The sequence below is a fragment of the Nycticebus coucang genome, chromosome 21, assembly GCF_027406575.1.
Source record: "Nycticebus coucang isolate mNycCou1 chromosome 21, mNycCou1.pri, whole genome shotgun sequence".
Classification (NCBI taxonomy): Eukaryota; Metazoa; Chordata; class Mammalia; order Primates; family Lorisidae; genus Nycticebus; species Nycticebus coucang.
This window is the reverse complement of record NC_069800.1, coordinates 52386753-52399625: the sequence shown is the minus strand read 5'-3', so window position 1 is coordinate 52399625 and position 12873 is coordinate 52386753. Positions and strand designations below refer to the sequence as shown.

Sequence of the window (12873 nt, the reverse complement as noted above, 5' to 3'; positions counted from 1 at the left end):
TACATGGAATTTCAAGTTATTTAAAGAAACATGATATGATGGTCTATTTTACAAAATACAGAATACAATATCACATAGACAAACAAAAACCGGAAGGAAATACACCAAAATGTTAACAGTGATTTCCTTTGGGTGACTGTTATTTCCTTCTTTACATTTTTCTTTGCCTTGATATTTTACAATTTTCTGTAATGGGCATAATTCCTTTTGTAACAATTTTTTTTTTTGACACAGAGTCTCGCTATGCCACCCTCAGTAGAGTGCCGTGGCGTCACACTGCTCACAACAACCTCAAACTCTTGGGCTTATGTGATTCCCCTGCCTCAGACTACAGGCGTCCACCACAACGCCCAGCTGTTTTCTTTTTCATTGTAGTTGTCATTGTTGTTTAGCAGGCCCAGGCCGGGTTCAAACCTGTCAGCCCCAGTGTATGTGGCCAGTGCCCTAATCACTGAGCTATGGTGCTGAGCCAACTTTTTTTTTTTTTCTGAGACAGAGTCTTACTCTGTCTCCCTGGCTAGAGTGCCATGGTGCCCTACCTCACAGCAACCTCAGGCTCCCAGGTTCTAGCTATCCTCCTGTCTCAGCCTCCTAAGTAGCTGGGACTATAGGAGCCCATCACAATGCCCAGCTAATTTTTCTATTTTTAGTAGAGACAGAGTCTAGCTCTTGCTCAGGCTGGTCTTGAACTCCTGAGCTCAGGTGATCCACGTACCTCGGCCTCCCAAAGTGCTAGGATTACAAGCATGAGCCACCACGCCGAGCTATAACAATTTTTTAAATATTTAATTTTGAAAAGTCTCAGAGGTCTATTATTCTCCTGTCATTTGCCTCCTTGAGTCTTTCATTCCCTCCCACCCCCAAACCAGAATCTGTGGCACCTTCTAGTTCTAGTTTTCCAAGGCAGTGTGGTATAATGAACTAGTTCAATCTCTGAAAGTCAGAACGATCCAAGTTCATGTCCCTTCTATGCATTCCTTAAACTCTATGGGCCTTGCCTTCCTCATCTGTAAAATGGCTACCTACTCACTAATGGTAGAATCACGAAGATAAAATAAAATAACATACTGCAAGCCCCCAGGCCTGGAGAATAGGAGCTTGGTAAATATGAGCTCCACTTCTGTATACTAGAACCTTTACCAGCATCCATGCCCTAACAGATGGGCGGAAAGAGAAGAGACCAAGTCACCTGCTCTGTCTTCAAACACCTAATTTCTTCCCATCAGTCACTATTCCTAACAGAGCTCTTCACACGGGTCCCTCACATGGTTCTTCTCTTTTACAACCCAAGAGCCATCAGCCAGCCCTCTGCAATGAACATTCATAGAGTACTTAGCACAGTCCCTGGCATGTGGGAGGCAATCACAAAATGCTAGCTATCGTGTGACACTGCTGTTCTTATTTCTGCCATTATTTTAACTCTGATTAACCCACTCTTCCAGGTAGCTAAGTTACTTTGAGCAAGTTATCACACTTGTCTGAACTTCTCTTTTAAGAAATGAGCACTGCAATACTTAAGCCTCATATGGATTCAAGATAAAGACTGTAAAGCATTTGGCACTACGCTGAGAGCTCGGAGGGTGCCTGATACATGACAGCTGTTTATGTTACATAATTATTGTATCTTGTGTCCCCAACTAGACCGTGAACACTTTAGAAACAGAACCACATCTGATTTCTCTCCGGCCTTCCTGAATGACCTGACCTCCAACAGGTGTCCAGGGGGCATTGCTAACTGACTGCCAGCCTGGGGTCCCACACCTCCTCCTCAGCCCCTCTCACCAGCAGGATTTCAATGGTGCCCAGGATGTACATGGCCCCAGCAAAGGTAGTCCCCAGGTAGAAGCAGAGGCCCACGGCGCCCCCAAACTCCGGGCCCAGAGACCTGGAAATCATGTAGTAGGAGCCACCAGCTGCGGAGAGAACCTAGTGTCAGCAAGAGGGGCCAGGGACATGGGGCTGCTCTAGGGGAGAGGGAGGCTCAGTGACAGGAACAGAAAGGGAGGCACTCTGGGCTGCAGTCCTAGAAAGGGCACTAGCAGGAGACCCAGGCAACCCACTCTGCATGGATTTTGTAGCACTAATTACCATGTTGCTAATTACCCCTGTAAGGAGGTCATGGCTCAGAAAGTAGGATGGTGGAGAGGAAGGTCTCAGGCTGAGGGAAGAGGGCTGCCACTGCCCTACTCAACATCAGCAGCTGCCTCATCCCTCTACCCCAATAGGGCTGCCCTGCCTGCCCTGAGAGTAGTGACGGCCCAGCCCCCTGTCTGCAATATTGCCTCTCTTAGATCCTGATGGCCCTCAAAGCCCAGGCTACCATCCCTCCTTGTGGACAACCAGTCGCCTTCCCCTCTCCCAGGCCCCCAGAAGCCCTAGTCACCTACCAGGCACGACACCATTGGTTGCAATTGCACTCATGGAAATGGCTGTAAGCATCGTCTGTTGAGGAAAGAGATCATCAGAGTGGTGACTGGGGTGGGGGCCCCAGTGGCCTGGGTGGGGCCAAGACTTATACCCCATAAACACCAGCCAAACCCACAGGTTCTCTTCTGCTGAGCTTCTCCCTGGGCCTCTTCCAACTTCTACTCCTGCCAAGTCCTTCTTCTCAAGAAAACCTCGTATTCACCATGCAAATGGAAGGAGCGCAAGTTACAGCATCAGAGGGCTCTGGAAATCCCAGCTTGGCCTCTGACCAGCTGTGTGCCCTGAAACAACTCACTTCACTTCTCTAAGCCTCAGTTTCTTCACCTATATAATGGGCAGAATAGCTTTGGCACTGGTTTCCTTGCATGCAGAGCTGTCTCAAGGTTATGTACCAGGACATGTAAATGTGTTGAGACGTGTTCAGTGAATATTTGATTTTTTAGAGAGAATGAAAGGAATCCAGGTACACTGACGTTCATAACACATCATCTTATTTTTTGTGAGTCTGGACCTATCAAGCAGCTAACTATTATAAGATGATCGGTGAATTTTATTCTTTTTCTACACTTATCATTTTCATTAATGAATCTGCATTACTTGTGTAATTACACACACATGCTCAGAGATCCAGGCAAAACCTGGTTAATAGCCATCAGGGACAAGCCTATGAGATGCAGGAAGGACCAGTCAGACCTAATTTACTCTCAAAGATCATAAGCAGTGGTTCCTATAAAAAGCTCAGGTCTCATGCTTCCATCCTCCCACCTCCCACCCCCAGGCCTCTGCCAAGCCCCAGCTGTCAGGGGGTGGTGAGGGGAGGGTGTCACTCACACAGGAGCAGCAGAGGAAGACCATGCAGAAGGACTCCATGATGCCTGCAATGCCCACCACCCAAGTGAGCCGCAGGAAGAGGATGACACCAAAGATGTTCTGCAGACATGGCAGGTACACGCCCATGAAGGTGCCCATGCGCGGGGCCTGCCAGGGAGGCCAGCATCAGTCTTTGCAGCCTCTAATCATCACCAGCACCCCAGGCTCAATCCTCCTCCCTCCCTGCTCCTCCACCCTCCACTTTCTTCTCTACATCCCGTCCCTTCATCCCCTTCCCTCTAGTCCTTGCCCTCCTCTCTCCCAGCCCCCAACTCCCACCCTTCTGCCTCCATCCATATCCATTTTCCCTCACCTATCCTTTCCCCTTTCCATCCATCCTTCCTCCCCCATTTCTTCTCCCAAAAGGCCCCCACCTGCACCGGCTTCTTTTTTCCACCCTCATTGTTTTCTGCCTCTTCATGCTCCCTGCTCCCCTGGGGCAGGTTGGTGTAGTTGGCCAGGCCACTAAGCAGGGAGGACACCATGGGGCTGGTGTCCATCTCCTCCTGTGGAGGGAAGGTGCCAGCGTTAGGAGGCTGGGGAACTGGAAGAGGAGGAGGGTGAGCTGCATGGTAGGGGACAGAGGGAGAGATGGGGACAAATAGGGCAAAACCACTGAGGTTGGGAGAGATGAAAAGGGAAGAGCAGAGACAGAAAAGGGCAGGTCAAGGTCAGGAGAGCAAGTAGCAAGGGGTAATGCCAGGGATAGAGATGGAGGGAGTAGGGAGGCTCAGGGAAGAATTGGGTGTGAAGTGGGGTGGAGAGGAGGAAGGTAAAGGCTAATGAGTCAAGATGATGAATTGGGGGGGGGGCAGCAGCTGTAGCAGCCCACCTCAAACAAGGCCATGTTCTTGCCATCGTACTCCTTTCCCTTCTCTGTGTCAGTGCTGTTGATGAAGGGACTGCTTTCCTTGGGGTTGCCATCACCTGAGAAGGCAGAAGAATCAGGGATCCGGCATCAAGTGGTTGTTGTCCACCCACCCTAGCAGACAGCTGTGAGGTCATTTTACCTCTCTGAACCTTGGTTTGCATGTTGAGAAAAGGGAGCTACTACTACTACCTTCCCTTGCAGAATTTAGTTGACAGCGTGTATAAAGAGTCTAACTCACTACCTGGCATGTAATGGGTATTGAATAAATGTCTGAGTGCTTCCTTGATCTTTAGGCTCATATTTCCTTTTCGATGGTACCCCAAGACTCTCCAGAGTTCCCTTCTTGACCATAACTGGGCTCATCCTAGTGTTTGGGAGTAGAAGCATGTTCCCCAGGGATGCCCCATCTCTTGAAGAAGTGACCCTCAGGCATCATTCACCGTGTTCACTGGATGTCTGCCTTATACCAACGTGGAAGGGTGGGAGAAAGAGAGAAACACAGGTAGGAGACCATCTCTGTCCTCAGGCAGCCAAGGGCAGAGGTGACAAATTGGTAACCAGGAATTTCTGATCCAGAGTAGTGAATTCTATGAGAGAAAATGATCAAGGGACTGTGGGACACAGGAGAGGCACCCAGCCCAGCCTGGGAGGTCACAGAAGGCTTCTCAGAGGAAGTGACGTGTCAGCTGAGAACTAAAGGATGAGTAAGAGCTAGACTGGGAGGGAGGTGAGGAGGGTGTTCCAGGCAGACAGAACAGCAGAACAGCATGTTCGGTGGCCCAGAGGTGAGAGTGAGCTGAGTGAAGTATGATCTGGCTGGAACTATGGAAGGGGATATGCTGGGAGCCGAAGGTGGGTAGTGGCAGGTGAAAAGTTGAACTTGGAAAGAGAAGGGTGGGCTGGGTCTCTAAGCAATTAGCAGGTCATGTTAAAGAATTTGGACCTTATCCAGATGACAATGGAGAGTCATTGAAAAGTTTTAGGCAAAGAAGTGCCATAAACAGACTTGTGTTTTAGAGCAATCACTTTGGCCTAGGGGGGAAGAATAGAGAAAGTACAGTGGCTAGAGACTTTTAGTGGCTAGAGACTTTCAGTGGCTAGAGACTTTCAGCAGCCCAGACAAGACCTGCTGACCATGACCAGAGCAATGCAGGGCAATTAACCAACTCAAGAATTATTCACTAATTTCTGTGCCAGATGTTTGGGGAAGGGGAGAGGACAAATCTAGGATAATGCCTGGAATTTCCAACATGGGTGAATGGGTGGATGATCATACTATTTAATAAGTGAGAAAATTACAAGAGGAGGAGTTTGGGGGTGGGGAAGATGCTGCTTTTAGTTGAGGGTGGGGAACTGGAGAGCACTTGGGTGAATACACAACCAGGAAGGAAGCTGGGCAAGAGAAAGAGGTAGGGGTGATCTATGCAAACGTGTATAAGAAGTGTGTGAGGATGAGACCACTCAAGAACATCTCTCAGCCATCAGGAAAGGGTCTTTTCAGAAAGATATGAGTGGCCTCCCTAAGCACATTTTCTTGGCTTCAGCCATCAATCTTCCTCTACTCTAGGACTGAATTTCAGTAGTAGACATCTCTCTCAGCCCTTAAGGAACTCCCCTCATTGACCAAATCCCAAATGAAGCTGAGGCCCTAGGTACCCTAAATCTCCCATGCTCTCATATCCCAACATCCCACCCATCCCATCTCCATCTGTCCAACTCCTCCCCATCCTTCTCCCTACCTCTGGGAAACTTTCCACAGTGGCCCAGCCAGGATCCATCTCCAGGGCATGACCACCCCCCCCCCCAGATAACCCCTACCCCATCCTAACTAAAAATTGGACAAGGGAAGAAAACTAATGCCTCGCCTGCTCCAGGGAACCCACTAGTCTGCTGTGACCCCCTCCACCTCATCCACCAAGGCGGAAACTCCTGCTTACCAAATACTACCGGGCTACACCAGTTCTTTCATCTCAAATGTGTGAGTTCCTGGGAATAACAGACCCACGCTCCCAGTAGGAGGCCAGCATATATAACCAGTGCTCAGAAAAAAGTCTTTGGAGGTAAATTCTCCAGGGTACCCTTCCTGAGCCCAGGGTCTCACAGGAGCTGTTTAGGGTCAGAGAACAGCAGAAATGAGGGTGAGTAGGCTCCCCTTCCTTTTAAACTGTGGTTAAGATGTCTCCTCTTCTTGGGGCGGCGCCTGTGGCTCAGTCGGTAGGGCGCCGGCCCCATGTACCGAGGGTGGCGGGTTCAAACCCGGCCCCGGACAAACTGCAACCAAAAAATAGCCAGGCGTTGTGGCGGGCGCCTGTAGTCCCAGCTGCTCGGGAGGCTGAGGCAAGAGAATCGCTTAAGCCCGGAAGTTGGAGGTTGCTGTGAGCTGTGTGAGGCCACGGCGCTCTATCGAGGGCCATAAAGTGAGACTCTGTCTCTACCAAAAAAAAAAAAAAAAAAAGATGTCTCCTCTTCTCGTCACACCACACTTCTCTAGTAGAGAGATTGAGGAGGAATCCGGGAAGCGAATTCCTAATGGTTCAGAAAAAGGGCAGGAGTCACCGATGCTTAGGTTCCTGTCCCAGCTTCGCTGCCTGTGTCATCACATTGAGCAGGCCACTCAAACTCTAAGCCTCAGTTTCCTTCTTTGCAAAAGGATTCTAACCATGCTACACCCATAGGGCTGTTAAAGGGATTAAATTAAATACTGTACATTGGGTGAGCCTGCCACACAAACGTAGCTCTTGCTGCTACCATTACTATTACCATGACTGTTAAGAGATGTGGCGCCCACCCAGCCCAGGCTCTGCATCCCACGCCCCTCCCCCAGCCGCAAGATTTAGGAGCCCTGACTCCCATGAAACTGGGTCCTCTCCCCGCAGTGCCCTCTCTGAGGGTCAGGACCATCCGATAGGGTACCCCCTCCCCTCTGCCTTTCAGCCTCCCTCCCAAGTCCCTCTTTCGCTGGGGCGGGTGGTACACAGGGGATGGGAAGTGGGAGCGTCCTGGCCCAGAGACCCTGCAACTAGGTGGCCCGAAGCCGGTCTCCATGGCGACCACGCGGGCAGAGAGCGCAGCGCGGAGCCGAGCCTAGCCGGCCACGCGCCCGCAGCCGCTTATGTAACGCGGCGCGCAGCGCGGAGCCAGACTCCAGGCCGGATCCGGGCCAGGAGAGGAGGGCAGGGGAGAGGGCGGCTCGGCGGCTAGTCCTGGGTCCCGCCTTTCCACCCGCTGCCTGGGCGGGACGCCAGGCTCCTGGCCGTGTCAGCCGGGCTGGTTTTGTCCCTTCCTTGGAACGCCGGCGCACTGGTTGAGGGGGGTGGGGAGTGAGCTTCTGAGTTCTCAAAGGACCAGGACAGCTAAGGGGAAACTCATCCAGATTCCCCAGAGCCAGGAGTCGGGGTGATGGGGGAGCGCCGAGTGGCGCGCTCGAGAGGCTGGGCCAGACTGAGGCTGAGCCCTCCCCGCCCCCGCCCCCTGGGAGCTCTCAGTCCGAATCGGCTTTCAATTAAGCTGCGGCGGCCAGAGCTCCCGGGTAGGAAACAGGAGAGCGGCGCGAGCTAAAAAGCCTCCCCAGGGCCCTGAGGCTTGGCCTGGGGGAATCCCCAGACCAGTTCAGGAAGGGAGAGAGGGTGTCAGAGGAGAAAAGTGACCTGGGGGCCAGTGACAATATCCTTGGGTTTTTCTTTAGTCCAGAGGCGCCCTCTTACTTGGGCCATTCCCACCTCCCCCACGTCAGCATCCTCCTGGTCCTTCTGGAACACCCTTAACAATCTAGAATCAGAGATGCCAGGGGTTCTTGATCTTCTGGTCCCTCTTCCCTTAATACCAGAAGATCCCTAGTGCCTCCTACCACAATCTCCTTACTCTAATTGGAGGTCTCATCTCTCTGGGACTCAAACCCCTGGCCAGACTCTGGCCACTCTAGTTCCAGGTCCTGGACTTTATATAGAGAAAGAAGGTCTCCAGATGGGCCTGCTACACTCAGTGTCTAGAAACTAATGGGGAGGGGACATAACTGAAAAGAGTTCCTAGTCAAACTATTGCTTCACACTCATAGATGCCTCTTCCCAGGCCTCTCAAGCGCCCGTGGAAACCCTGAGGCCCAATGAAGCCTTGGTAGAGAAAGCAGGTGTCCCTACCCTAGGGAAACAGATCAACTCTCAGGCTGAGTCCTTGTCTCAGTGTGGAGCATCTAAAGGGGATCCCAGATGGAAACGACCCTCCTCTCTCCATGGGCACCAAGAAGGGATCCCTGCTGCTGCTGCAGACCCGAATTTGCCAAACCTCCTCCTCCTACAGGCTAAGCCCATGGAGGAGAAAAGGCAGTTGCCAGATGAGGTGACCCAAGGGTCACTGGGCAGACAGATGAGCTGCCTAGCTAGTAGTTCTGGCCCCTGTATACCACTCAGCCCTCAGGAAGAATGAGGACTGGCTCAGACAAAGGATTGGGGACCCTAGTGTCCCCAGCCAAGCAGCCCCTTGGCCCTGACTGGGATCCAGGATTCGGAGAACCTCAGAGTCAAGGCTGCCAATCCCTAAGACCCCGCTCTTTCAGCTATTGAAGCCCTTCGGCCATCCCCCAGAGGGGTCTGCAGGAGTCTTGGTCCAGAGGATCAAGCACTGCCCAGGGGAGCGTTTGAAGGCGCTGAGCGCAGACAGCAGGCACAGGAGGCGCGCTAGTGCGCAAGGGACGCAGCGCCGCTGGAGGGTGGGGGGTGGGGGCGGTTGACAGCGGTGATGGATGGCTGAGACCGCGGGGGGGGGGCGGGGGTCTAGGAGCCTGAGGGGGCGGCTGGCCCCAAGACTTTGGAGCTGAGAAATGGCAGTGGAGGGAGGGAGACAGCCAGAGCAAAAGGACTTGCCCCGAGCCCCTCGACTCCTGGCGAGTCTCCGCACCCACCGCAGAGCGTCTGCAGTGTCCGCGCCGCGGCGTCGCTGAGGATTCAGCCGCTGGGACCCCATTTCTGAGGCTTCACTGAGGAAGATCTCAGAGCTAACTAGAAAGACTCCCTCTCGCCCCGCCTTGGAAACATCACTGCCGCCCGGGGTACAGAGAGAAGGGGGAAAGAGGAGGAAGAGGGAGAACGCAGGGCGATCTTGCTCCCCGTCCTGAGTAGAAACCCACAGGGAAGCGAGAGGGAGAGAGAAAGATTCCGCAAAGTACAGCTGAATATTTACGGAGGAGGTACGCTTCAGTCTCAGGTCGGACCTTGGGAACCTTGGGGGCAGGGCCCAGGAATGCACCAAGTGTCCCCTTATGGAGACACCGCAGCCCGGACAGGGGCTGTCATATGGCTCCACCACCGCCCCCCACCCCCAACGGCCACCTTTCCCCCCACCTTGCAGCTGGAAGTCTCTGAGAGAGGGACTGCAGCAGACTGCGCCCCCCGGCGCCGCCGGTTCCCCTCTGCACCAGTACACCAGGGTCCCCTTTCGGGAAACGAGCCCTCTTTCTGCCCGTCGAGCTCCACGTCAGCCCATTCTAGTTCTCCCTTCCCCTTCCCACTGCCTCCTTGGTTCAGCTAACACAAGTCTGTCCCCAGGCCGCGGGCAACGACAACCCTTCAGCCCCTAGCTCTGCCTCGGGCGCGGCGCATTCCAGCACCTGGGACAGCGCCTGGCGCATTCCAATGGAGCAAGGCTGCAGGCCGCCTCGGGTGCCCACCGCCCGGGTCAGTTCCAGCCTCTTCTCTGAAGGAGGCGGCCCCCGCTCCATCTCTATCCCAAGAGCTGCCTCCTATCCTCGCCGCCCCCTCTTCCGCCGCCCCCGGACCACAGCTTACCCGGGTTGGCTCCCCCATCGCCGTCCTCGCAGTCCGTCAGGTTGTTTAGCATGGTGGCGGCGCGGCCCCGGGCCCGGGTATGGCTGTGCCGCCTCGCCCGCGCCCCTTTGCCCGCCTTCGCCGCGCTGTCGCTTGCTCTAGCTCTCTCTCGCTCTCCGCTCCACGGAGGAAGAAGCTGCAGTGCCCGCCCGCCCGGCGCACACACACTCGCACACGGACACACGCTCACACCCGCGCGCGCCCCCTCTCAGCAGCGGCGCTGCTCACCTCATCCCGTATGCAGGAGGCGTGAGCCATTGGCGGGGTTTTGGGGGGGAGAGAGAGAGAGGGAGGGAGAAGAAGGGACAAGGGGCGGGCAGAGCGCGTCTAGTGGCCCCCTTGCACGAAAACTGGGGGATTGCTTAGATGGGATGGAGGGGATGCTTCAGGGGACGGGGCCTCGCCTCCCTTGAGCAGACGTAGCTCTCCCCCACCACCCCACCACTCTCCGGGCGGGGCCCGGCACGTGGGCAGGTGCCATCCCGCGCCCTAAAAATAACGGCAGGGAACTAGGTCGCGGCCGCGGGGAGGCGGCCCCGCAGCGGCTGCCTGACAGGGGGTCTGAGGTGACCCCCAGGGGGAAGATGCGAGTGACTGAGGCGGCGGGGTTGGGAGGGGCACCACGGAATACGAGGCTCTAGGGAGCCTGTCTGCAAAGCTGGAGAGGCCAGTCTTGAAAGAGAGGGGAAAACCAGACTCTCTCCCACACCGCGTTCAAGATGTTGGAGCTGGAGACATGTGGAGCCCAGGGCCATATCTGAAGCGCTGTGCTGCCCCCAAGGGGGTTTGGGTCGCTGGGTTGACTATCTGGCCCATCCTGTATTAAAATGGGTGCGGTAGAGCCTGAGGAGTTACAGTGAACTCTCACTGTGCTACACTGACAGGAGCCCCCGCATCCTAACCCCAAGACAAGTCCCTGGAGTCCACAGCCTGGGACCCTCTCTGACTGTGGAATGCTGCTGGGATGAGACATGGAGAGGGAGTGAGGAGGCAGCGGTGAGGTGCACGGGAGCGCCGACTTTCCACCAGGGATGGTGCAGCCTCTAGGGAGGGCAGGCTGGTCCAGAGGCTGGCCAGGGACAGAGTGGGGGAGGGGAGAATGAGGCCGCCTGTCGGTTGGGGACCAGATTTTCTCCTGGGGTGGGAGTGTCTAATCCCCTAATCCAGGATTGCTTTCTGAGGCTTCCAGAGCTGACATGCTTTCTGTGTTCCTCCCAGCTCCCCTTGAGACCACGCCCCCAGAAGCTTGATTATCCTGAGATCCCTCAACACCCCCCAGAGTCCAGGTTTGAGCCAGTGCTGGAGACATCAGAGGTTTGGACCCTTAGGGTCTCTGGAAGATCTAAACATCTGAGAGTAGGAGCAGATTAAGGGGAAATAATTTTCAGATTCACCCTATCTCCCAGGGCTAGGCCTCTAAATTCCAGGAGAGTTCCAAGAGTGATAAATTGTCAGTTATCTAATACACGGCTTTCATTTTACAGATGAAAAAACTAAGGCCCAAAGAGGAGAGGACTGCCTCTGGATACACACTAGTGAATAGCAACATTCAGTCTAGAATCCAGTTTGCTTTACTCCAGTTTAGGACTTTCCTCCCCAACATAACTTCTTTTTACACTGGCCTTGCCTCCAACAGAAGAAACAAGGATGCAGGCATCCTCAAGCTCCTCAGCAGCCTCTGATTCTTGGCTCCTAAAACAAGAATAGGGTCTGGGTCTAAGGTGAACTTTCTTGAGTTCAGGCTTCAGAGTTGTAGGGCTGGAAGGGCCTCTTGGCTTGGAACCAAAGGGAAGAACAGAAGACCTTCAAGGTTCTAAAAGACCCATTCCTCCCAGGCCAAGTTGATTAAAAAGAATTTAATTAAAAAAAAAAAAGCCAGCGGTGCCCGTAGCTCAGGGGGTAGGGCACCAGCCACATACACCCAGGCTGGTGGTTTGAACCTGGCCCAGGCCAGCTAAAAACGATAACTGCAACAACAACAAAAAAATAGCTAGTGTTGTGGCAGACCACCTGTAGTCCCAGCTATTTGGGAGGCTGAGGCAAGAGAATCACTTCAGCCCGAGAGTTTGAGGTTGCTGTGAGCTGTGATGGTACAGCACTCTACTCAGGGTGACAGCCTGAGACTCTGGCTCAAAAAAAAAAAAGCCATTCATATCCCTGGAAACCTGGTTATAGGACATGCCTTTTTCAGGACCCTGGACAGGGCCTGCCATTCTGATTCTCTTGTACAAATTTGTGTCAATGCCTTCAGATTGAGTCAACCATGGAGTCCTCAACAGCTGACTCAAAGGTACCTCGGGAGGGATCCACCAACAAGGTATCACTGTCACTTGGTTTTGTGGACATCCAAAAGACCCTTTAGGGTGGAGAGTTAGCTATTCAGACAGATGTGAGCATTGGTATTCTTGGCTCTCCCAGAGAGAAAACCACAAAAAAAGGTGAGATGCATTTGGAGTGGTTATGGGGGTTAAAAGAACGGCAGGTAGGAAGAATTTCTAAGCACTCCACTACACACACACCACCACCACCACCATCACCAGCAGCAGGACTATGGCCTTCTCCTACTCTGTTGAGACCCATAACACATTAAAATATGTAAAATATAGTGTAGTATATTTGTCTGAGAAATGCTGTAGAATAAAGTAGATGCTGAGAGTTTTCAGTAATCCCAGGTCTTGGATGTTCCCCAGATGTATTTCTCTTCATTTGCCGTCCAGAGTTAGTGCAGCTCTGGCCACTCAGGGACTGAGCCCATACAGAGGAAAACCTAGATCTCTAGGGAACACAGGTGAAGGCAAGAGTGATACCTCTTCCCCTAGGTAACTCATCTGTTCATCTTCACTAGAGTTGCTGTCTTCTCCCCCCAAATTCTCTGTGTATCCCTAG

General features: G+C 53.4%; 1 protein-coding gene across 5 annotated transcripts in view; it reads right to left on the bottom strand.

Moving 5' to 3' along the window:
• SLC12A5 (solute carrier family 12 member 5) overlaps positions 1-12873 on the bottom strand; it is a 40632-nt gene that overhangs the window by 22169 nt on the left and 5590 nt on the right. For 4 of the 5 annotated variants that reach the window (XM_053573816.1, XM_053573815.1, XM_053573812.1 and 1 more), the window contains 5 exons: positions 4130-4224; positions 3672-3803; positions 3259-3405; positions 2388-2442; positions 1783-1913 (listed from right to left, as the gene is read on the bottom strand). In XM_053573816.1, the coding sequence (XP_053429791.1) occupies positions 1783-1913; positions 2388-2442; positions 3259-3405; positions 3672-3803; positions 4130-4144 (480 nt within the window). In that variant the 5' untranslated portion in view covers positions 4145-4224. Of the gene's footprint in view, positions 1-1782; positions 1914-2387; positions 2443-3258; positions 3406-3671; positions 3804-4129; positions 4225-9948; positions 10160-12873 lie in introns of those variants that run through there. The other variant, XM_053573814.1, reaches the window with a different exon arrangement.